We start from the raw sequence: 26,877 nt of genomic DNA, 5'->3' as shown, positions 1-26,877 counted from the left end.
TATTAAATGTATTGACTTTGTGAAACTTAAGTATTTTAAAATAACGGTCATGGACTATATTTAATTTTTTGGCTCAAAAAAGAAAATTTTCCTAGGGTGAGGAGGAAAAAAAATGTTCAGTATAAAGAAATGATGTACTCGATGTTTAAAACTGCTATATTTTGTGTAGGAAAGCCTTATGAAATAATTTCTTTTTCTCTTTAAAATTAGCCCTTTCTGGTCCTCTTCATTGTTTTCTGGAAATCTTGCATTCCACCCAGTGTTGTTTCTCCTCAGCATGAAGAACTTCCTTTCCCTTTGCTGGTAGTTCAGCTGGTAGAAACAAACCCTTCCAGCTTTGGTGAAAATGTCTTTAATTTATCTTTGCTGTTGAAGGATATTTTCACTGAATGTAGAATTCTGCATTGATAATTTATTTTCAGTACTTTAAAGATTTTTGTTTCATTGTCTTGCTCCCGATTGTAGGGGGAACAATGTAATGGTCTTTCCATTATACCATTAAATATGTTTCTAGCTGTTGGTTTTTATAAATGACCCTTATCAAATGAGGAAGTTCCCTTCTTTCATAATGTGTTTTTATAATAAAAGAGTGTGCTGGAATTTGCCAAATGTTTTTTGTTTATGTGTTTGTTTTTTGGTTTTCGGTTTTTTACATCTGTGAAGATCATTGTCTTTTTTTCCTTTAGTCTATTAATATTGTGCATTATTTGATTTTCACATGTTGAACCAGCCTTGTATCTCTGGGATAAATCCCTTTGTTTATGATGTATAATCCTTTATTATGGTATTGGGTTCAATTTATTAGTATTCTGTTGAAGATTTTTACATCTATATATGTAAGACTTTTTTAAAAACATTTTTTATTGGTTTGAGGTGCACAAAACAATGTAAGTTAGACATTTAATCATTTATATCCCTCACAGAGTGACAACCCCTCTCCCCCATCCACTACCCCTCTGACATCGCACACAGCCATTACAGTTCCACTGTCTCTATTCCTAATGCTGTACTCTGCTTCTTGTAACCATATGTATGTATGTATGTGTATATATATACACATATATATGTATATATATAATTGTAGTTGACATTCATTATTGCTCAGCTTCAGGTGTGTGGTGCAGTGATCAGGCATGAAAGACATTTTGATCTGTAATTTTCTTGTGATGTCTTGATCGGTTTGGGCATCTGGGTAAGATGCCTTTGTAGAATGAGTTGGGAAGTAGTTCTTCCTCCTCTATTTTTTGGCAGAGCTTGTGAAGAATGGATGGTATTCTGTCTTTAAATATTTAGACAAATCACCAGTCAAGGCATCTTGTCCTAAATTTTCTTTGTGGAACATTTTTTTGTATTACTAATTTAATCTCTTTACTTAGAGTTTTACTCGGTCTATTTCTTGAGTCAGTGTCCGTAGTTTGTGTCTTCCTAGGAATTTATCCATTTTATCTAGGTTATCTAATTGTTGGTGTACAGTTGTTCATAAAATTCCCTTATAATCTTTGCATGCCTGTAAGATCAGATGTAATGTCTCTTCTTTGACTCCTGATTTTAGTAATTTGAGTCATCTCTCCTCTTCCCGGTCCGTCTAACTAAAGGTTTGTCAAATTTAATCCAAGTTTTCCCATTTAACTTTAATTTTAGTGTGCCACCAGGTGTAACGTGGATGTCCTGGTTCTTTTCAGTCATTTCTTACTTATTTTCTGAATGGACAACTATGAAGTCTTTCTGATATGAGTCATGTCCATTTCCTTGATCAATTGCCATAAGAATATTTTGTCAAAGATGACACTCTTCATGAAATGTTTATTCCAGTAAATATCTGTTGTTAAAAAATTGGCAACTAGCAAAAGGATGAACAAAATTTACTCCTACGACTGTGTCCTTGAAATATTTTGTAGGTATTGTCCCCCAAAATCAAAATCATTATTCTCTTGTTTGGAATTGATTACTTAACATTAACTCAGTGTCTTTAGAGATATTTTTCTAACTTTTTTTTTTTCTTTTGGAAATTCCATCAGATATAAATTCGGTAGCAGAGGATCTGATTGGTCTATGTTCAGACTCCAAAATTTAAAACTAAAATGGTTTTAAAGGTCATAAAACCCAGTCCCTTTATGTTATAAATAAAATAGATTTTATCATCTTTCTGCAGCAAAGCTTCCCTTTAACTATCATTAAACTACAGGAAGTCCATTCTTATTTTTCAGCAATGAAATGTACACCTCAACTGCTACACTGAAATGTACACCTCAACTGCTACACCCTGACTACCATCAGCTTTCTCTCTGATGAATGTCACAGCCTACTTAGTATTACTGAATATGTTACCCCTACATATATGTCTGATTCATTCCCTTTCCACTGTAAATACCACATTCTCAGAGAGGCCTGTCCATGTTAAATGCCATCCACGTTAAAATCCAGCCATGCTCTCCAAACTGCTCTAATTATTTCCATTTTCATAGCATTTATCCTGTTCTAATATACTACATAAATTATTCTTATGACGTTCATCTAGCTGCTTGAATGCAAGCTCCATGGAATGAGTTGGTTTTGTTTGTTTAAGGTGTGTGTGTGTGTGTGTGTGTACCTGTTTTGTAAACGGTGCACCCATAAAGGTGTGTAGCACAAAATAGGCTCCCAGTAAATATTTGTTGAATGAATGCATGACTGCATAAAAGTATGAAGTTGCCCTGGCAATGTAAAGCCATGATTCAGGCTTTGACAAATCACGTTGTTCATCATTCTTGCTCTAACATATTTTATTTATGTAAGGTCTTTCAAAATCACACGTGTTTATCTTTTGTTGTGATCTATATTTTCTGGGTGCTTTGAGATAAAACGTTCCCTAGAGGTTCTACATAAAACATTTTAGACAATTTTTTATACTGAGGAAAAAGTGGGTAACGTGGAATGCATGTTATAAAAATTATATTTTCTCGTTGGTGATTCATTATAATAAAAATAGGAAATGATGACTATATTCATTTCCTGGGCCTCCATAACAAAGTACTACACACTGGGTGTCTTATAACAACAGAAGTGTATTGTCTCACAGTTCTGGAAATCAAGGTATCAGTAGGGTATGCTCTTTGAAACCTGTAGGAGAAAATGCTTCTTTGCCTCTGATTAGCTTCTCAACTACTGTCCATCAGTCCTTGGTCTTCTTGGCTTGTAGCTGCATGACCGCAGTCTCTGTCTATATTGTCACATGGCCTTCTCAGTGTGTGACTGTGTCCTCATGTGGAGTTTTCATCTTAAGATCACCAGTCGTTTCTGATTAGAGCCTGCCCTAACAATGTCACCTTAATTTGGTTACATCTGCAAAGACTGTTTGCAGATGAGGTCATGCTCATGGGTGCCAGGGGATAAGACTCCAACATATACTTTTGTGGGGGACACAATTCAACCCATAACAATGTCTTATGCAAAGGGTATTTCGTGATGGCCAAGCATGTTTTGGGGATGGCGGAAACTTCCTGTTGCTCCGTTAGTCACTGTTGCCAAAAGCAACAGGGGTCCGTGTGGCTCAGCTTTGTGTGTTCCCAGCCCGCATTAATGCGAATATTGTAGTTGGTTCGAGTATCATGCTTTTGTACTTCTACAGCATTCTTCTTCAACATACCTGAATGGCCAGTACCTCGACTTCTCTGTTTCTCCTACTCTATCACCTCTCATCTGGTTTCACTTTCTTTTTTGTTTATTTTTTATTTGTTTATTTATGTATTTATTTTTGCAATTTTACTTTTCTATTTTTTTTTTTTAGGTTTTGTTGTTTTTCTTTAAATTAAAGTTTATTGGTGCGACAATTGTTAGTAAAATTACATAGATTTCAGGTTTCACGTTCTTGTCCAGGTAAGTACTGTGGCATACCATGTGTGCTCCTCTGCTACTGGAATCTTCCCTTCCTGTTGCCCTTATTTGATATACCCCCTGCCTGAAAATCATCAGTTCTGGATACCTCCAATAAGTTCATATATTTGTTGGGTTGTTAACATGTTTGGGAAAATCACTTAGCTTGTAGACTTGTACCAATGCGAAGTGATAGTCTCTGATTTCAGATGGCCCCCAAACTACTTCTTGAGGATCTTTGTAATTTTTCCTTTGTCAGCCTCCTCACTCATCTCCTACAGCAGCCATCGATCTTCATTACTGATGTAAATACCTCTCTTCTTCGCTTTTCCTCACCTGTCTTTTACCTTCATCATTCAATATTTTTGAACAATTTACCTTATGCCGGAAACCTGGCTATGAGTTAAAGACAGAATAGCAAATAAGACCAATTACTGCTTTGTGTGTCTTGCCAAGTAAAAGCAGAGGTAAAATCATATGCAAATCCTTAGGGTTGAGAGAGCCTGGTAGTTGTGGGGCATTGCAAATTCAGGCTGTAGAGGTGGAGCAGGGAGATGAAGGATGCTGGAAGGGCTGGGTGTGGGTGAGGAGAGGTGAAGGTGAAGAAATAAGCAGGACGCAGATCCAGCTTCTTTCATTCTTGGCAGACAACATTACCTTCAAAAAAATTCATACCACAAGGAGTGATTTTTCCTCAGTTTGTCTTCCCCACTCCTCAAACAAAAGCATACGATATCTTAACTATTCACACGTGTTCTTCCCATCTATGCCCTATCACCAGGAAGATATATCCTTTCGTACACCATTCACTATTTTGCTTAGCTTTAGATCTTGGATTCAGGACAATTTACCATGTTGCCTGGATGGCCAAATCGGTGAATGAACAATGTACTATGTTTTCTTATTTCTTTCAACTAATACAAATTTTAAAACAATTTGTGTTGAAAATCTAAAGATTGCTACAAAGTTTTCATTTTGTCTTCATAATACCACCTTAAGTAATAATTAGTTCATACTTGCCTAAGTTGCCTATTTCTGGGCAGATAGGGTAGAGGAACTCTGTTTACAGGAAAGTCAGAACAGGGGGCTGCACAGAACACTTTCTCCCTGCGGGCTCGGGTTGTGAGACACGAGGAAGACTGAGACCCAATGGGGGAGAGGTAGGACCCATTACACGTACACATCCATAGAAAACATCTACACTTAATATGAAACAGTCATATGCAAAATATTCTTAGTTATTTTCTTACATGTATTCTTTAATATAAATATAAAATGAAATATAAATGTATATACACACCTGCACACACAGACACTTACTCTTTATATACCCCAGGTCTCACCCTTCTTTGCTCATTCATCAACTCCTGCTTCTGAGGTCAACATCAGACTATTCGGTGTGTTAATTTTACTCTATTCTGCAGCTCTTACTCATCAGACATATCCTCACGCTGCTCCAATTTTCTCCAAGGTGCCACCGAGGAACTGAAGCAAAGATAGGTCAAATGATCTTTATTTCTAAGACAAAATAAAAATTGAATAGCTAAAAAAACCAAACATTTCAGGAATTGGTCATTTGGTGAATTGGCCACAGCTCTATATTTACTTAAAAACAAAACAAAATAAAGCAATTATTGAATTGTCATTATATGTTACATCACATCCCCTCTTATGTACCCATGATCCAGACTCTAATTCGAATTTTGTTATTTTTCATCAAGTTTTTCTCATTAACACCTTATAACAAAAACATAGAGATGGTAGTTTTCTTACTTTTTTCTCTTTCCACTCATTTGGACTTACCTGTTACTAAATCCTAAATAAATATTTGCTAAATGAATGAATAAAATGATACTGTGTGGTTTCGGGTTGATATCTACCTATGTCTTGAAAGGTCACCTAATTTATACAGATTGGGCTTTAAACCTGGCTTGTCTTAGAAGATTTCTCACGTGGTGATAGAATTTGGAGACTGAACCAGGATGCTGTTGACTGGTGTATATGAATAATTTGGAATCAAGAGTAGGAGGTTTTCAGTTTATCCTATTTATTGGTGGTTTTTCTAGATCAGGCATTAATCTAAATTTGGAGAGGACCCAAACTCATGTTCTGGAGCTTGGAGATCAAACAGGTGGAATGAGACAGTGGGGTGTCTTCTTCTTGATGATGAATGTACATACTCTGAAAATTGCAATTGAAAGCAGACGCCAATCAGATTTAGGGCTGCTGAGATGGTAGATGTATAGGTTTATAAACTAGAGAGAAATGTGATTTGGGGTGGGGAATTCTGGAGAGAAATCACAAGTTGGGTCAGTAGATAGACTGGCCAAAGTATTTACTTTGACTTGAGTCCTACAATGTCTATGGAGATAATTATGATTATTGTTGCTATTCATGTGGAATTAGCAGTCTCTGTCTCTATATCTTTGTGTTTAACTGTACCTTTGTGTCTATATAGGTCTGTAAGAATTTGAAGCCGGTGACATATATATGATTAAAAGTTATATAGCTTTAAAGGAATTTCACAATATTTGTCAACTGTTGCTTGGTTAAGGGAGATTTCTCATATTATGTACTTGTATGCATTTTGCAGGTTTAGAGCAGTTTGTTGGAAGAATGCAAGATTTTCGATTATACGAAGTGGCACTTACAAACAGGTAAGCAGCTGTGGTATTGTAAAGCTCAAGAAGTGTAAGGATAAATGCTGAATTCACTTAAATAAGAGTAGCATGAAGATTATAGCATTTTTCATCTTTGCAGCATTTGGCAAACATCGCCTAATTAATGTTCACAGTATTTCCTTTGGCTTAGTCTGTGGTTGTTATTCACTAGAGATACTTTATTGGGTAACTTCTCATAATATGAAATTGATCAAGGTCTTTACAAAGCACGTCTTCTAAGAAAACTAGATTTTTTGAACAAGTTGTTGCATTATGGAATTTGGGATACCTTTGTTTAAACACTATATGAAGTAGTTTTTGATACTAAAGAAACTGCTATATCTCTGCCTTTTAAAATTGCTTTGTTGAATTTGTGAGTACTAGAGAATGTAGAACAATGAAAATGATTAATTATTTCGATATACATGAAAGTCTCAAGAGACTGGTCTATTAGACTTGGAGACAAAAAAGAATGAGTAACTTGAAGTGTCATTATATATTTTTCTATTTCCAGTGAACAAATAATTATTTAGACTAGAACTAGCTTTAATTAAGTATTTGCTCATCTTGAGAACAGGTGGGAAATCTTTCTTAGGGGTTCTAAAAGACGTAGATTTCCTTTCCGTTCAGAAAAGTTCTAGTGAAATTCTCCTTAAGATGTCCTCTGAAGTTTCTTTTCTCAATTACGGTTTGATGATATGAGTATATTGTTGTATGGGTGAATTGATCTTATTTACTTCTATTAAAGATCAAAAAGAAAAAAAAAATGTCTATTCCTCTAGAGGTAGATAGTATGGTGAATTTCCAAATGACACGTTTTTGTAAATTTGAGAAGCGCTGCTCTTGAGGTGCTGCTATGATCAGTGTATGCTCATTAGCAATATAAAATGTTCTTTTTATTATTTTATACCCTCAAGAGGTGCTTGAATAAAGGGGCTATAACACTGGAAAACATTATTGGGGAGATTTACTGTCACCAGACTCACCATCTTTTAAATCACCTTTGTCTAAAATTCTGAAGAGCAGTATTGCAATAATTCTGGGGGAATGGCATTTGTCCTGGTGGCAAAGATTTCACTGAATAGTCACTTCTGGTCCCACTCAAAACCTGGTATCAACTGAAAAAAAAAATCAATGAAATTTAAGGGAGGTGTGAGTTCATGCGATTTAGTAAATGGAAAAGCTTCCCGACTCAGCCATTGCCCCAGTGGAGTCTGAGAGAAGGAGTTTAATATCTCTAGTTAGACCTGGGTTACTGGTGTTGGCCCCCCTAAAATATCTGGAAAGGTGTTGTGGAAGAATGCCCATACATAGAATGACTAATTCTCGTCTAGAACAGGTAGACGGCCCTACATGGAAAAATTAAATATATCCGCCTGGAATTGGCATTTCCCTTTGACTGTTGGCAGCTGCCATATGATTTGAGGCAATTGAAGCATTTTGGGGTGCCAGAATCTGTACTGATGAGTCATAGGAAACCAGTGACAAATGGTATTGGCCTCATTCCCTTCACCTAAAACAGCAGCAGATACAATTATACTTACTTTCTTACTTCCCATGGATGAACTGGAGACTCTATAACTCTCATTATTTTTAATATATTATTGTTCCCTCTCGGTGGTCAGTTTAATAACTTAATTGAATGTAACCTTTCTTTTTATTACAAATAGGCACAGTCAAATATGTTTATTTAAATAAATGTCTTGATAGATAAGGGCTTGTGGGTGCTTCATGATGTAAAATGTTAAGAATTTACTGTTTTTTTCCCTTACATGATTGTGTTCTGTTTTCTGAGAATGAGAATGTTTATTTGGCCAGGAATGAGTTTCGTTTTATGTTTCATTTACAAAATAACGAAAGCTAAATAAATACTAATGAAAACATTAGTGACAATCGCATTGTAACGACTCTTAGAAGCTCCATCAGTGTTGAGCTATTTGTCCTTACCGTCTGCCTCGACCTCCACAGAGAGATTCTGGACGTCTATTCTGGAGAACTGCCCACACTGCCCATCCAGTCACATTGCCGCTGCCCAGGCAGCCACCCTCGCGTCCATCCTTTGGCACCACGGTTCTGCATTCCTAACAATGTGGAGGATACAACCAGTGACAGGGTGTCACGCCTGCACCCCGAAGCCCATCCTCTTTCTTTCATCAATGATAATGATATTAGTACTTCATGGGTTTCACATGTGTTTACAGACATCACCCAGCTTAACCAAGGAGTGACAATTTCCATAGATTTGGAAAACGGACAGTATCAGGTAATTTGAAGCAATGGGGTGTATATTAGTTTCCTGTGGCTGCTGCAGCAATTTTAAAGTTTCAAACAAGAGAAATGTATTCTGTCACAGTTCTGAAGATCAGAAGTAGGAAATCCAGGTGTGGGTAGGGCAGTACTCCCCCAAAAGCTCTCTAGGAGAATCTTTCCTGCCTCTTCCAGCTCCGCTGGCTCCTGGTATTACTTGGCTCCCAGGGGCATCACTTCCATCTCTGCCTCCATTGCACCGGGGCCTTCTTCCTTGGTTCTGTCTGTGTGTCAATCCTTTCTCCTCTTTCTCTTGTGAGGACCACCCTATATCCAGAATGATCTCTTCTTGAGATCCTTTAACTTAATTACATTTGCAAAGACCCGTGATTCCAGATGAGGTCACATCCACAGGGACCAGGAATGAAAATTTGGGCATTTATATGGGGATACAATTCAACCTACTACAAGGTCAAAACTGAATTAGGCAATGGACCATTATATATATTATAATGTATGAAATAAAAATATCTGAAAGAAGATATTCAGGTCCTAATTTTTTAGGGATTTTTTTTTTTTCAAATTCATGAAGTGAAACATTCCTTTTCATGTTAAGTCCCACAAATTAAAAAAAAAGTGCTTATTTTAAATAACTATTTAAGAACACGCGTAACAGTTACTTCATGGAAGTCATGTTCTTTTCTCACGACTTATCAAACTTAATATCAAACTTAATATTGATTTCTACTTTAATTTATAAAATTGGTGAGAAGAGAATCAGATATGCAACGATAGAAAGTGTAGCTTTAACTATAGGCTGTGACATTTCTGGATGTCTGATAAATATTTGATAGTTGTCATTATGAGGCGGTAAGCCGTTCTATTTGAATCTGACAATTCCATGGTTTGATTTATATGATGGGGACAAACTTTAAACTTCAATGACAATAATGATTTATTTGCAGGTGTTTTATATTGTCATTCAATTCTTCAGTCCACAACCAACAGCAATAAGAATTCAGAGGAAGAAGGAGACCGGCCTCGGCTGGGAAGACTGGCAATATTTCGCTAGGAATTGCAGTGATTTTGGAATGAAAAACAATGGAGATTTGGAAAATTCTGATTCCGTCAACTGTCTTCAGCTTTCTAAGTATGGCCATTTTTTGAAACAATTATTTTTTGCAGGCGTTAGGAGTTAATTTTAATAGATTATGGGTTAGTAAAAATCTACACGTAAACTAACACACTCAGCTGGTAGATACTTTCCTGCACCAACGTCTCTCTTGAAACATTCTTCTAGGATTCCTCCCTTGATTGAGTTTTACATGGTTGAAAGTTCTTTTGCATTTGTTTTTTATGATATGATTTTCAGATTGTTTAGCAAGTTATCTGTATTAATCGAATTTTTATTACATCCTCAAGGAAATGCTCTGCTGTATTTTTCTGTGATGATCTTAGATTGTTTGCATGTGAAATATATGGACTACGCTTTCCCAGAATGAAGAATTTAAGCTGTTACTCATATGGTATTATAATTTCTGTTCTGTCAAAAACATGAATAGCTTTTCATGATTTCACATTTCTTTCACCCAGTTTTACGCCCTATTCCCGTGGTAATGTCACATTTAGCGTCCTGACACCTGGACCGAATCATCGTCCTGGATACAATGATTTCTACAATACCAAATCTCTTCAAGAGTTTGTAAAAGCCACACAAATAAGGCTTTATTTCCACGGACAGTACTACACAAGTGAGACTCCTGTCAGCCTCAAACACAGATACTATGCGGTCGATGAAATCACCATTATTGGGAGGTAGAGTTTCCATGGCAGCGCGCTTTTCACTATGAATTTTGTTTTCAAGATTTTTGTCATTTAAAACGATATCAGCTAAGGTTTTAGAGCAAGCCTGATTCTAAGCTTCAAGTATTGAAATGGTTTCCTACTCTAAGATTTCTTGGGGAGATGTGCATCTTTTCTGTCTATAACATTACATGGTGATAGAATCAATTTGCAAAGGCTGTTGGGTGTAGACGTTTTGGTACCATGGATCTGACTTTGAAATAATTTACCAAATAGTTTGTTTTTTTTTTTTTCTGGAGCATAATTTTCAAGTATTCTTGAAATCAAAGAGAAGAAGCTTGATTTGTAGTGGCAACTGTAGTAGTTGCTCATTTGTAAGTACTGGGCTTGGTCTCCCTGAGTTCACATCCCACAGTTTTCTGAGGAATGTCTGTTTTCTTTTAAAGAAAAGAAAAAAAAAAAAAAACTTACATGCCTTAAGTAATGTATAAGTATCTGACCATAGTAGAAAACAAGGCTCACCGTATTTAAATATGTAGATAGCTACCTGGCAGCATACTCTCTAATATGGGAACGGTACATGCATAGACCATATTTAAAATCCATATTTAGAATCCATATTTAGAATTGGATTGTACTAGAAGAATGATATTCCCTGTTAAAAAAAAAGTATATCTTTAAAACCAGACTATTACTGGGTTAAGTAATAGCATAATGAAAAAAATACTATTAAGTATTCACCATCTATTTATGGGGAAAAGCATTGAAATTTGTTTACTTCATTCTGTAGTTTATTCTAAACTGTATAGTCTTAACTGTGTTTTGAATTGTTTTAGTAAATACCTCCCCTTGGTGCGTGTGCCGCAAAGTTGATACAGGTTTGAAAATGACCATGTAGGCTTGAAAGTTACCTTCACAATAGATGCGGTTTGGATATTGATGACACACCTTCCAATACCTCTGGAATAATTAAAAACTTTCCATGTATATTTACATAATTAAAGAGAAATTGATTTTTGTGTTGATTAACCTACTCACCTCTCTTGTGGAATTCACACAGTGGATATGCTCGTACACATAGGTCCTAAATATATTTGCATTTGAGCTGGTGTTTCTCAGGAGCTGTCTGACTGATGCTCTGTTCACAGATGTCAGTGCCGTGGTCATGCAGATGCCTGTGACATGACAAGCCAGCCCTATCGATGCCTCTGTTCTCAGGAAAGCTTCACTGAAGGACTTCATGTAAGTTTCCGGTTTATGCTTGGAAATCTCGAGGGGGCGGGGTGGTTGTGAAATGGTGACTCTAAATCGTTTAAACTTAATTTTGGTCTATCTTCTCAGGGTGATTAAAAATAAATGTATACAAACTTAAAATGCCAATTACTGCAGAAAAAAACTTGTATAGAGAAAAACAAAAGCTATTGATCATGTTGAAAATTTTGTTTTAAAAACTAAACTCAGAAATGACTACTAAAACTAAACTCAGAGTTGTTTTTTTTTTCTTCAATTTTTTTCGTCAGCATTATCATAGTTTATAAAACCACTAGTATTTTAAGGTGTTTAGATAGATGGCCCGAAAATGAGTGTGTGTGTGTCGGGGAGGGAGTGGCGTTTCCTGATTCCTACATCTAAAGGTTATTTATGCAAAGGTTTCTATAAAAAAAACACACAAAAAAACTTGAGATGCTAAAGGATCTTTATGTATTTGCATCAATCAAGTTTAAATCATTGCTGATATCAATAATTTTAAGTAATTGAAAAATCTATGGTAAAATGACTTAGGACCTATGTTACTTTAGTCTATGATGGTCGGGACATTTTATAGTTGAGGTGGAAATTTAGCTGCATCTTTAGGAAAGGAAAAAGAAGTCAATGGGAAAAAAAATCTGAGAGGTTTGTTGATAGACATAGCCAATATCACCCTTATTAACAGCTGATATGAAAGAGGGTGCGATAACAATCATAGCAGTAATAATAATAAATAGTACAGTATGAAGTCTTCAGTAACTGGTTTGAGTCATGTGGCTGTCAACATGTAAGAAACAGAGCCCAACCTCATGGCATGTACAGAAATCGAGATGGCTTAAAGATTTGAATGTAAAATTAACAAAATTTAATAAAATGAAGCTTAGAACAATATTTCTAAATATAAAGTGGGGGGCCTTTATAAGCAAAATGCATAAAATACAAAGAGAAACAAAGAAATATTACAGGGGCCATGAAATTATTGACATATCACATTACATACTTATTTAAAATCATATATGGAGTAAGGCCTAACATAACCAGTGTAATGATATGATGTAAGTATTTATCAGCCCAGCACTTAAGAGGTAGAGTTAAGATCACTCTAAAAAGAAGAAACATGCTGCTCCTCTACTCCTCACAACACGGATTTGTGGGGTCTTCCACACCAAGCTATTCTCCATTCTGTTTGGACACCGACTAAGTATCCTCCAATTTCATTCAATGTGACACTAGTTGGAGTTAGCAGACTAGCAGACTCCGTGGGTTAAAAGCTCAGTCCCATGAGACATCCCATGTTTCAGATGCCAATTGCAGTAATGGGTCCCCCCAGGTTAATTGCAACTACTGTCTGGCTTAGTTACAAATTGGGGGTTCCCATAATCCCGTCCTTGGGTTCAATAATTTGCTAGGATGGCTTACAGAACTCAAGGAAACAGCTTACTTACCAGATTAGCGTTTATTACAAAAGGATGCAATTCCAGAACAGCCAGGTGGAAGGGATACATTGGGTGCAGGACGTAGAAAGAGACACAGAGCACACCATTCTCCCTGCACTTCAATGGGCTCAGCAACCCGGATGAGGCTTTTGTGGAAGCTGTATTATGTAAGCATGAATGAATAAGCCATTGATGACTGACTCAACCTCTAGTCTCCTTCCTTTGCCCGCCTCTCCCTGGAGGTCCAGAGGTGGGGTTGAAGGTTCCAACCCTCCAATCACATGGTCGGTTCCCCTGGCAAGCAGTGCCCATATTTATGAGGTGTCCCAAAATCACCATAAACAAAATCAGGTAGGGTGGAAAGGGAGTTGTCATGAATAGTAAAAGATACTGCTTTCATCTTTATTGCTCTGGAGCTATTTCAGGAACTGGGGACAGAAACCAACTGTTATAACAAAAGATGCCACTCTTATCACTTAGGGAATAACAAGTTTTAGGAGCTGTATGCCAGAGACAAAAATGTATATTTCTGATTATGTCACAATCCCTAATACACAAGTAATATTTAAAAATAGTTCAAATACAACAATGTATTACAAAGGGGCAGATATATGAAAAAGCAATTTACAAAAGGAGAACCAATAATTTTCGATAAACACATGAAAAGTTACCCAACCTCAGTTTTAATTGTGAAATTTCAAAATATAAAATATTACTTTGAACCTATGAAATTAACAAAAAGTTTAAAGAGTGATGACGTTTAGGATTTGTGAGAATATGAACTTTTTATACATCAATGATGGGACTGCCAATTGGTGTAATAGTTTTGGAAGGTAATTGGACTATACCTATTAAAGTAGAAAATACAGTGAACTATATTATATAGCTGTCATTCTAAAAACAAGTTCTTCAGTGATGAGGGTATAGAATGGCTCTACTTGTATCTTTTGTTACATAAGCATGGGATATTATGATAGCATATCTAGCTTTTAAAATAACACTGTCTCAAAGACTCTTGTATGACTGGTGAACTTCCCTTCCTCCTAGATTTCATCGTATACTTGTTTTTAGTCAGTCCCTTTACTTCTATGTGTAGTTTGTTTTATGATATCATGAAACATCTTATTTTTAAAGACTATCTAAAGGTTTCGGTGAGCTCAGTTTTGGATGACTGAAATTCTTAATCTGATTTCATTTCTTTTTGAGTTCAATATTAGTGCATATAGTTCGATGTCAGGAATATTATCTAAAATGCAGACTTACTCTAGCACAGTTGAGATGTAATCTTTATCCTTAGTTTCAACTCAGTCTTCAATTTGGTTACAACCTCCTTTCTTTCTCTGTGTTCAAGCCAAAATTTTCATGTTCTTATTCAGATGTTCCTTTGAACTTATTGTCCAGATCATTTCTTGATGTTGCTGATCTTTTTATTTATACAATTAGTTTTAAGCACTAGTTGATAATTGCTTTGAAAGAAGGAATCTTTTACATTTTTTTTTTAATTTGTAACATCTGAAGTCTTTGAATTTGGTTTGGATAATATATCATGAGGGGGAAAATCTTTTAAAACATTGCTTTTAAAAGGTTTCATTGTATGATGTATTGTATGATGTATTGTAACAGAAAGGATATTAATTGGATTAATTAATCGATTCACTTTAAACTCAGCCATAGTTGTTCTTAAATTTACCACAATTTGATTTGTTCTTGATTTTTAAAGTGATATTTATTTTATTTATCCTACTCTTCTCCTTTTGACACTTTAGTATGAACATTTCTTCCCTTTTCTTGCAATCAATGATATCTTCCATTAACCTCCCCCTTCCTCCTCCAACTCACTAATAATCCAATTATAAATATTCTGGGATGAATCTAGTAGTGTACCTTGGTCTGAATCAATCTAGTATATGCAAACTAAAAACTGTCTAAAATTGACAATTTACCCTTACACCTAAAGGAACTAGAAAAAGAATGAACAAAACCCAAAGTGAGTAGTATAAGGAAGGAAATAAAGAGTGGTAATAAATAAAATAGAGTCTAAAGGAACACTAGAAAGGGTCAATGAAACCAAGAGTTGGTTTTTAAAAAGATACACAACATTGATAAACATTTGGCCAGACTCATCAAGAAAACAAAAGAGGGCCCAAAAAAGAGGGCCAACATTAATAAAATCAGAAATGAAAGAAATTGCAGCTAACACCACAGGAATATAAAGGATTATAAGGAAATATTACAGAAAATGATATAACAAAAAATTGGACAACCTGGAAGAAATGGATATATTCCTAGAAACATATATTCTGCCAAGCCTGAATCAGGAAGGAACAGAAAATCTGAACAAGATTAGAACTAATAATGAAATAAAATCAGTAATCAAAAAACTCCCCCCAAACAAAGCCCTGAACCAAATATCTTCACAGGTGAATTTTACCTAACATTTAACAAATAATTAATATCTACTCTCCTTAAACTATTCCAAAAAATTGAGGAGGAGGGAAGGCTCCCAAAATCATTTTAGAAGTCCAGAATTACCCTGATACCTAAGCCAAAAAAAAAAAAAAAAAAAAGAGAGACTTGAGAATAAAAAGAAAAAAGAAAAAAAGAAAGAAAATTCTAGGCCAATGCTCCTGATGAACATAGATACAGAAATCCTCAACATAATATTAACAAACTGAATTCAGCAATACATTAAAAAGATCATACCCCATGATTAAGTGGGATTTATTCCTGGTATGCAACTTTAATTCAATATCTGCAAATCATTGTGATACACTGCATAAACAAGGTGAAGGACAGGAATCAGATTATCTCAATAGATGCAGAAAAAGCATTTGACAAAGTCCACCATCCATTTATGATAAACTTCGCAAAGTGGGGATAGAGGGAACATATCTCAACATTATAAAAGGCATGTGTGAAACACCCAGAGCTAACATCATATTCAACTGAAAAACTGAAAGGTTTTTCTTTAATATCAGGAACAAGACAAGGATGTCCAATTTCACCGTTTTTATTCAACGTAGTATTGGAAGTCCTAGCCACAGACTCAGACAAGAAATGCAAGGCATTGCATTGGAAGGAAGAAGTAAAACTGTCAGTATTTGCAGACGACGTGTACTATAAAGCACTCTAACTATTCCACCAAAAAACTATTAGAACTGGTAAATGAATTCAATAAAGTAGCAGGATACAAAATATTTAGAAATTGGTTGCATTTTTATACACCAATAACAAACTATCAGAAAGAGAAATTAAGAAAATTCAATTTATAATTACATCAAAAATAATGAAATACCCAGGAATAAATTTAACCAAGAAGGTAAAAGACCTGTACATGGAAAACTATAAGATATTAAAGAAAGAAACTGAAGAGCACACAAATAAATGGAAGGCTATACTGTGTTCATAGATAGGACAAATTAACATTGTTCAAATGTCCATACTGCTAAACACAATCTACAGAATCCATGCAATCCCTATCAAAACATGAATGACATTTTTCACAGAACTAGAACAAATGATCCTAAAATTTATATGGAACTACAAAAGACAGTGAATAGCCAAAGCAATTGTAAGAAAGAACACAGCTGGAAGTGTCATGTTGACTTCAAACCACATACAAGGTTATAGTAATCAAAGTAGCGTGGTGCTGCCATGTAGACACATAGTACAAACACACAGATCAACAGAATGGAATAGAGAGCCCAGAAATAAACCCTCACCTATATGGGCAATTGATGTATGACAAAGAGGCAAGATTATAGAATGGCGTAAAGATAGTGTCTTCAATAAATAGTGTTGGGAAAACTGGACAGATGCATGCAAAAAGAAAAAGAAACTAAACCACTTTCTTATGCCATATACAAGAATAAACTCAAAATGGATTAAAGTCTTATGTAATATCTGAGACCATAAAACTCCTAGAAGAAAACATAGGCGGTAAATGTTTTTCATATCACTCTTAGCAATATGTTTTTGGATATGTCTTCTCAGGCAAGGGAAAGAAAAGAAAAAAAATACATGGGACTACATCAAACTAAAGATTTTGCACAGCAAAATAAAACATGAAAATGAAAAGACAATATACTGAATGGGAGAAGAAATTCACCAGTGATACATCTGATAAGGGGTTAATATCCAAAATTTATAAAGAACCCATACAATCTAACACCAGAAAACAATTTGATTAAAAAATGGACAGAGGACCTGATTAGACATTTATCCAAAGAAGACATACAGATGACCAACAGACATGAAAACACGTTCAACATCGCTAATTATCAGGGAAATGAAAAGTAAAATCACAATGAGATATCACCTCACACTTGTTAGAATGGCTGTCATCAATAAATTAACAAACAAACGCTGGCAAGGATGTGGAGAAAAAAGAACCCTTGTGCACTGTTGGTGGGAAAGTAAATTGGTACAGCCCCAATGGAAAACTTTATGGAGGTTTCCCAAAAATTAAAAATATGTAACTACCTTATGACCCAGCAGTTCCACTTCTAGGTATCTATTCTAAGAAACCCAAAACACTAATTTGAAAAGATATACTCACCTCTATGTTTATTGCAGCATTCTTTACAATAGCCAACATATGGAAGTAACCAAAGTGTCCTCTGATAGACGAATCGATAAAGAAGTGGTACATATATACAGTGTAATATTATTTGGACATAAAAAAGAATTGCATATTGCCATTTGCAACAAAATGGATGGACCTAGAGGGTATTATGCTAAGTGAAATAAGTCAGACAAAGATAAACGTCATATAACTTCACTTATATGTGCAATCTAAAAAAAAACAAAACAAATAAACAAAACAGAAACAGACTCATAGAGAACAAATTGATGGTTGCAAGATGGGAAGGGGTTGGGGTAGGGGGATGAGTGAAAAAAGGGGAAGGAATTAAGAAGCACAAATTGCCAGTTAAAAAAATAGTCACAGCATGTCAAGTACAAAATAGGGAATGTAGTATGGTGTCAGTGACAGCTCAACTTATTGGGGTGATCACTTTGTAAGTTATATAAAAGTCTAAGTACTGTGTTGTACACCTGAAACTAATATAATATTGTATGGTAGGTGTAATTGAAAAAAAATTAACTGCCTAGTAACTTTCATATACTATTTTGTTTTCTGAGCTATCTCTTGTTTTATTTTGACTAGTTGTTACCACACTCCCAACTTCACCTCTCTCCTTTTTTCCCATTGGTGCCCCATCCCCTATGTCCCCTTTTCTTTCTCTTTTATTGCTCAGATTTAAGTGATTAATATTTTATCATTCTTGGATGATTTCATGCTTTTCCTTAAAAATAGAGCCATTAAATGCATCGGGGCTCATGATTGGTTTCAGAAGTCAAGTTGGGATTTTCAGACTTGGTCTCAGGTGGTGACTGTTAGATTACGAACTAGTGAAATAATTATCATTTAGGTGGAGAATGCATTTTAATGCTTCTTATTTAGCCATTAAGTGTCTTTTAAAGATAATGAAAAAGTCAATTTTTTAACGTTTATTTTCCTATTTGACATATTTTGATAATTTATGAATTTAGCCATAAGTATAAAAGCAACAAATATGTTTCACTTTAGCAAAATTTGGCAAATACAGCTGAAGGGAAAAAGTCAATAGACTGTTAAGTTGAATGATTTCTCAGCCCTATATTTTCAACAGTGTGTTGAAAATGAAAAATGATTTTATAAAGCACTCATAAGCACGGTGTTCTCTTTTTGTTATCATTCAAAGTATTTTAATGCATGTGGGACTTAATATATCTGAAAAAGTTGTCTTACAGTAGTTTGAAAATATACTTATTCAAGTGCTTTTCACATTGTTCCACTTTTTAACATAATAAGTTTTAATATAAGCCATTCATTTCCTATTGGAACCAATGTTCTTTTTAAAGATCTGGACATAATCCAAAAAGAATGTCTTCAATTTCACAGTATTATGCTAACCATTAATAACATTACTCAATAAACAGGGCTTCTGTGAATTATATTACAGCCATTTGGCAAACCGACGAAAACGTAAGCCTTGAGAATATGCCAGTTCTTGGCAATTGTCAGTCCTATGAGAAAGTGTTTTTAGCAGAAGTGAAAATGAATGAAGTGGGGAGGAAGCAGTACAATGGTGAATTCAGAAGCAAGTTCATATACCTGGCCATTCGAAGGAATTTTCTGTGTGAAGCATTCTTTAGTTGTTTATAAAGTTGATGTCACAAAGTGGTGGTCCACAGGTGAGAACGGTGTTTAATCAGGTTTTTACTTCATTTTCAACAAGAGTTTTCATTTCTTCCTTTTTTTTTTCCCTTCAGCTTCTTTTAATCAGAAAATAGTCCCATAGGCTGCACATGTACTCCCCCATGGCGGTAACTGGCCAACTCCAGGCGACAGTTACCTTCTTTGGAGCAGTGTCGCTGGTTTGGAACCATATTCACTACTATCCATAGCCTTTTATCTGGGCGACCTCACTGTGGTTAACTATCTAGGCTTCAGACACATTTGAGCTTGGGAACCTTCAAAAGCAAAAGTGAACAGATTGAAACTTACGCTAGTAACTAGAATATGTGGTTAGTTATTCTGGGAATAGCAAGACCAATGATCTCTTTCACAGGTCCATTGGTAAAACCTATTTCTTCCATCATTTATAAAATAAAAATAAAAACAAATTAAACTAATAATCGGAAACAACTCAAGACAATCTGTTACCAAAGACGTCTGTGATTCTGATATGCCCCTCAGGCAACACTTGCTTTTTTTCTGGTACTTACTTTATCTGTTCTAAAAGTTCGAGTGTTGGTAGAATACAGCTCTAAATATTCTATTCCCTCTTGAGATACCTAACACATTTACCTTGGGGAGGCTCCGTGACTGTCCTCAGAGTTATTGGCCTAGGAACACATTTTGGTATTGTATTGGCAGTAGGTAATTATGGTATATTTCATAAAGAATCATTTTAGAGTACTTGTGGCATTTCTTTCCTCTAAATGACTGAAGCAGTGATTCATTAATTTACTAGTTCCATTTTAGGATTAATTTAGGGCAAAAAAAAAATCCCAAAAGACTAGATACTACTCAGTAACTTTCAGGCAGAGTTAAAAATTTCAAAGTAGGTTTCAGGATTGTGACGGCATGAGCTTACATGAATTGTTTGGTAAGAAACATACTCTCTTTTTAAGTGATTAATTTTGTGGATAACAGATAATCAGTTACTTGTACATACATTTTAAAATTTAAGTAAATTTTTTATTTTGAAATCATTTTAAATTCGTATCCAGTTGAAAGAAATAATACAAAGATATTTCTTGAATCTTTTACCTAATTTGACCCATGGTGACATCTTGTAAAACTAGTGTTTCTTTTCTTTTTAAATCAATTTTACAGAAATATGATTTGCATGAAATAACATGTATTTTTAAAAACATATAGTTTGATGAGTTTTGGCAAATGTATACCCTTGTGTAATCATGATCGTAATCAGGATATAGAACATTTCCCTTTTCCCAAACATTCTCTTGTGTTGCCTTCCAGCCAAGTCTTCACACAACCCCTGCCCCCAACCATCAATACCAGGAAACCATAAATCTCCTTTCTGTCACTACAGTTTGGCCTGTTCTAAAATTTCATATCATGGAGTTATTCAATCCGTATTTTTTTGGTACATAGGCTTCTAAATCCCACACTCTTCTTCCCTTGCTCTTTTTCAGATAATTTCCTACTACTTGTGCTGGTAGCTTTATTGTCATAAAGTGCCTCTCTGGTTCACCTCCTCTGACAGTACCTTATAACTATCAAAAAGTATGTGTTAGGTTCAGAGATATTTAATTGGAAGCTTGGGTAGATACATTATATGTCAATTAACATGGTTGCATAGCTACAATATACCTATTACTAAAGAAAAACAGGTATTTTTCTTTACCTGTTCTAAGAAGAGTTCAAGAGTTGATAGAATCTAGATTTAAGGAAAGTGTTAGTTAAAACTTGCATCTTAGGATTTTTTCATTTTCTTTTAATAGCTCCATTCACCTTTCAGAGGCTCTAGGCCAAGAATGATGCAATGATCAGTACCTCTGCCAACCACTGGCACTTTGTGGCTACTTAGCTATTCTTTCATCATTTCGTGACATCATTACCTGCAAGGGTGGCCAAGCGTTCACAGAGCAATTTATTAGTAACCATGAATACTTCTCTTATTCTTTGGCTCTGATTTGTGACCCTTTTATACTATTTATCATAGCTTTTATGAATTAACTATAATCAAACTATCCGTATGCATTTTGGTTGGTATTATAAATAGCAGAGCCAACTTAAAACATTTTACAGAATAAGCCTTCCTACCATTCATTCAATAATTTGAATGGTGGAATATCACACTCTTCAATGCTTATTATGTAAATGAATATTTCCTGTCAATGTAACGTGTGTGTTCTTTTAGAGCACTGAAGTCTAAAAGGATGAGTCAGCATGACTAACTTGTGTCATATTTTTATTACACATCAAGCTTTACCGCTTATGTTTTCTCTTTGCTCACAGAAAGATTTTACTCTAAATGTATTTCATTTCATATTATAATTTTTGTAATGCTAATAAATTCATTTTTATTAACCAGCATTCAGGCAGTTCGTATTATACATTCTACATTAGATGCACATTTAGTGAGTCAAGGTCAAGAATTTCGTTTAATCTTTGGCATGTGGTGATGTTATTAATCTTGGAAAAACACTTGCACTAGTGATTTCCATGAGACAGGAATGTGCATAAATGTATTTAAAATGAAAATTAAAAACATGAGTAAGAGGTTAAGAGCATAGGGATATGAGACAGCTTTATAGAAGAAGCAAATAGAGATAATGAAAATATAAAAAAATAATGAAAAAATGACATTTAAAGGAAATAATGGTAAAGAATTTTTCAAATGTGAGGAACGCCATGATTCTTTGGAATCCTAACTAGGTGAAGAAAAATAAATACATACATAGGTAAGATATAATAAATCTGCTGCTCACAAAAGTGCAAGAGTAGATCCTAAAAGTAGCCCGAATGAAAAAGACAGATGATTTGTAGACATTCATTTATGAGAAATTTTGACATTAGATTTCTCAAGTCACGATGGAAGCCAGAAGGCAGTGGAATAGTACCTCTGAAGTGCAGACAGAAAGAAACCAACAAACCTAGAATATTGTATTTGTATCTAGACTATCAGTTAAAACCAAGGAAGAAAAAAATACATTGTCTGTCTAAAAAATGTATCACCTTTAACACCAGTAGATTCTCTCTAAAATATTTAAAACCACAATGAGATATCTCCTCACACCTTTCAGAAGGTTTATCAATAAATCAACAAACAAATGTTGGCGAGAATGTGGAGAAATAGGAGCCCTCTTACAGTCAGTGAGATTGCAAATTGGTGCAGCGACTATGGAAAACAGTATAGAGTTTCCTCAAAAAATTAAAAACGTAACTATCCTATGACCCAGCAATTCAACTTCTGGGTATTTATACAAAAAAAATTCAAAACAGTAATTTGAAAAAATACCAGGGATGCCCCCAAAAAATGTATACAAGTGGATGCTTTGGTCAATGTTGCTCAAGCAATAGTTCACCATAAACAGAAGTGTCTGGACGCTGATGTAACCACTTTGAGCACCTCTTGTCATTGCAGAAGTCAAACGTGACTTGTATTCATCTTTTGTTATCAGTGTATGTTGAGTATTACAATTAATGCAGTTTTATCCTTTCTTAAAGTATATATATATATATATATATATATATTTTTTTTTTTTTGGCACCCTCTGAATATGCAGCTTTGTTTACAATAGCCAAGATAAGGAAGCAACTAAGTGTCCATCAATAGATGGATGAAGAAGTGGTATACTTACATATATACACATAGACACATACACACACACACACACATATATATATATATATATATATATATATATACACATATACATAATATGTACACACACACTATGCAATATTACTCATCCTTAAAAAAGAATGGAATCTTGCCATCTGTGACAACATGATGGACCTAGAGGGTATTATGCTAAGTGAAATAAGTCATACAGAGAAAAACAAATACCGTATGATTTCACTTATATGTGGAATCTACAAAAGACAAGATAAATGAACAAACACAACAGACTCTCATAGATGCAGAGAATAAATTGATGGTTGCCAAATGAAGGGGTGTGAGGATGGGTGAAGAAAGTGAAGGAATTAAGAAGTACAAATAGCCAGTTATAAAAATAGTCATGGGATATGAAGTACAACATAAGGAATATAGTCAATAATATTTTAATAACTATGTATGTTTTCACATTATTATTAGACTTATCAGTGTGGTCACTTCACAAGTTACATAAATGTTTAATCACTATTGTACGCCTGTAACTAATACTGTATGTCAACTGTAGTTGAAATAAAATAAAATGATTTTATATTTGCATAGTAACTACAATGCATCTTTATATTATATTTACTTATTAAGTTCAGAGGGATCCAAAAACTAAAAGATAATGGAGTTTGCTTTTTAATATATGGACCTGTATTTGTATGTATGTATGTATGTATGTATGTATGTGTATATATATGTATGTATATATATATACACATACATATACATATATTTATATAACTTTGAAGATTAGCGTGTAGAGAACATTTTAATGCAATGAATTTATTTTTTCTTCCTTTATAAAACAGTACAGGTTTGCCTACATAAATGTGTTTTCTATCCTAGGCCATCTTTTCTGGCATTTCATTAGGATTAAATTATTATGGTTGCTATACCATAGCATTGCTTTGACTTGGCCACTACCTACAAACTTAAACAAACTTTCAGGTCCTCCTTCTGGACTCTTGGGGGAACCTGGTATCTCACATACCTCTTTTCTGTCCTATTTAGCACCCTGAACAGGCCCCATTATTAAAGAGGAGGAGGGAATAAAGAAAAGCAGGGTAGGCCAAGGGAGAAAAAAAAATCAAGCAATGTACAGTATTCAAAATTAATGAATAAGATTCCAGGGCCCTTCGTGCAAATGGTTGTGTCTCATGAACAACTAAACACACTTAGATGGTCTGCATTCCCAAGCCATACTGTTGGGAGCTCCAAGCTTCAAGTACAGAGACTATTGGTCATATCTATAGGCAGACAATATGTAGAGCTGAAGCAGTTGTCCATAATTGTCTAGTCTTTATTTGTGCAAATGTAGATTTTTGTTTCACACATTATTAAAATTTATTTTATTGGATGATTTTCCAATCCTCCATGGTACTTTGGCTGTAGTGGTTCAGACAAATCATTGAATAAATTAGAAAGTTTCTAAAAAGAGCCAATACATATTAATAGTTGAAATGTCAGGCAAGCTATGTATGCTAAGTGTTCATGATTGTTGTGTTACCGCCGATATTTGATAAGTGTTGTCCAGTAGTATTAGTAGTCATTTAATTTGTGCTATTAATTTCAGCACCTGGAGAGCAGACTGAGTACATATTTTCTGTGGACACTTTAATTATATGAGAATTTCTAGCCAGGGGAAAGATAATTACTGAGAAAGGAGTATGTCAATGAAGGATAAATACACGAGCAATTCTGTCTTTTCAACTGCAAAGTATCGTAATTGTTTTGAATTTGTTAATTAAGATTACATAGTAACCCGCAGGTAAAACTCTCCAGGAAAGTATTGCATTTACCTTTAAACATTTACTGTTGTTATTCAGTTAAAAATACTAGACACATTCCGGTTCAGTCCTGTGACATGTCCTAATGTAAACAGTCTATTAGGTCACTCATTCATGCTTTCATTAAACATATGTTGATCATCGACCATGTGCAAAGTACTAAGCAATTTTCTTTCTAGATTCTCTCTGCAGTTGGAAGTTTTGCTTCCACGCATGCCTCACACACCGGATCTATCATTGATAATAAATTAGCAAGTTTGTGACATTTTTATGTTTATAAAGATGATTTTTCTATCTAGTAGACAAAAGAAATTACATGGAAATGTCATCCTTTGAATTACAATTGAACTGCTGCAGCCAAAGGAAAGAAGAATCTGTGAAGAGAGCCTGAGGACAATTATTATTATGAGAGATTTAGGCTCTTAAAATTTCCAACATACTAGTCTGGCTTCTACTGATGAGAAAGGGGCAATTTACAGACTTTCAGAAGATCTCTAATTCATTTCGACCATTTGGGAATAGTTGAACAAATTATCTTTTTCTTTTCTTTTCTTTTTTTTTTTTTCTCTCAGTAAGTGCTACTATATGGAAACAGATCACCTATCTGCCTTACATGCCTCTGAATTTTCCAAAATGGGGAAAGGGGCAGGCGGGAAGTGAGCTCAACATTCCAAGGCCCTCCTGTCAATACCTCTCTCCCTCAGAGATCATTTTCTGTCCCTGGAGCCAGTAAAGCACTTTGATTAGGAATGAGGGCTCTTTCTATAAATACATGTAAATCGAGTGGCTACTCTGTGTTAGAGCTACTTCTAGGCACTGAGGGTATGGTAATGAATGAAAAACAACAGACATAGCTGTCCTCGGACATTTTTACATTCTAGTTTATACCGTTTGACCTTCTAGTGGGTGAGTTTAGAAAATTATTAAATTTGTTATTCCTCAGTTTTCTCCTCTGTAAGATGAAGGCAATAGCAAATCCTACTTCATAGGTTGTTGAAAAGACTTCATTCATCTAATAAACAAGAAGCACGTAGACCTGACACCATAACTCTTAGCTATTCTTACTGCATGTATAGCACTGCCTAGATAAAGACATTTGTAGGCATGTTATTATTGAGGGTAGAAAGATATAAATACTTTTCTTTCACTTTTGTTTCTTTGCTAGAACCAGGAATGAAGGAATGGATTCACTGCTAGAAAAGAGTTCTTATTGCATCATCCAGTTATTCATTTATTCACTGATTTATACATTCATTTGTTGATTCTCTTACTCAATAAACATTTATTGAGCAATTGCAATGTTTTATGCATTATGCTGGGGTTTATTAGATGAATGAAATCTAATTCCTGCTTGAACCTCAGAGTCTAATAAGAAGAGATAAGTAAATGGACCATTGTAATATTCTGTGATAATTGCAGTGATATAAAAAGTATAGACAAAATGCTCTTTTCTCTATAAATGCTTAAGAAAATAAGGCAGTACCCATAGTTGTCCTTTGTGCTCCTAAAATTTTAGCCTATATGATATCTACTAGACTTAAGAAAAAATACTATTTCATTATTTACCATCATTGGGGAATTAACTACTTCTCATAAATTTTCCAGATATGATTTTTTAAATAAATATTTAAAAAATAGTTTAATCTATTTCTGAAATAATTCAAAAACAGATTTTTCTCTGTTTTCTTAATTTGTGACTATGGACCACAAATTGTTTTTGATGACTCGTGATCATCATTATGAACTTGAGCTTTCAAAGAACCTTGAGACCATTGGTTTGTTGAGCTCTTTTGTGATTAGCTTGCTAGAAGATTTCCCTCTCCTCCCAAACCTTCCTGGGAACTTCATATATCTGGCTAAGAGACATTTTCTTATTCCTTCCTCCAAAGATACATAATGGGCATTTAAGATTATTGGATAAGTGACTGAATAGATGAGGTAC

At 34.7% G+C, this 26,877-nt stretch overlaps 1 protein-coding gene across 1 annotated transcript in view; it reads left to right on the top strand.

The window, feature by feature from the left end:
* The window catches only part of USH2A (usherin), a gene marked incomplete at both ends in the record, with an annotated part of 554,530 nt that overhangs the window by 51,572 nt on the left and 476,081 nt on the right, over positions 1–26,877 (top strand). The window contains 5 exons of the mRNA XM_081039194.1: positions 6,446–6,509; positions 8,481–8,775; positions 9,725–9,909; positions 10,353–10,574; positions 11,711–11,804. Of these exons, the coding sequence (XP_080895320.1) occupies positions 6,446–6,509; positions 8,481–8,775; positions 9,725–9,909; positions 10,353–10,574; positions 11,711–11,804 (860 nt within the window). The remainder of the gene's footprint in view (positions 1–6,445; positions 6,510–8,480; positions 8,776–9,724; positions 9,910–10,352; positions 10,575–11,710; positions 11,805–26,877) is intronic.

The sequence above is a fragment of the Rhinolophus hipposideros genome, assembly GCF_964194185.1.
Source record: "Rhinolophus hipposideros genome assembly, chromosome: 26".
In the NCBI taxonomy this organism is placed as follows: domain Eukaryota; kingdom Metazoa; phylum Chordata; class Mammalia; order Chiroptera; family Rhinolophidae; genus Rhinolophus; species Rhinolophus hipposideros.
The sequence above is the reverse complement of the archived record's forward strand: the minus strand, read 5'-3'. Positions and strand labels throughout refer to the sequence as shown.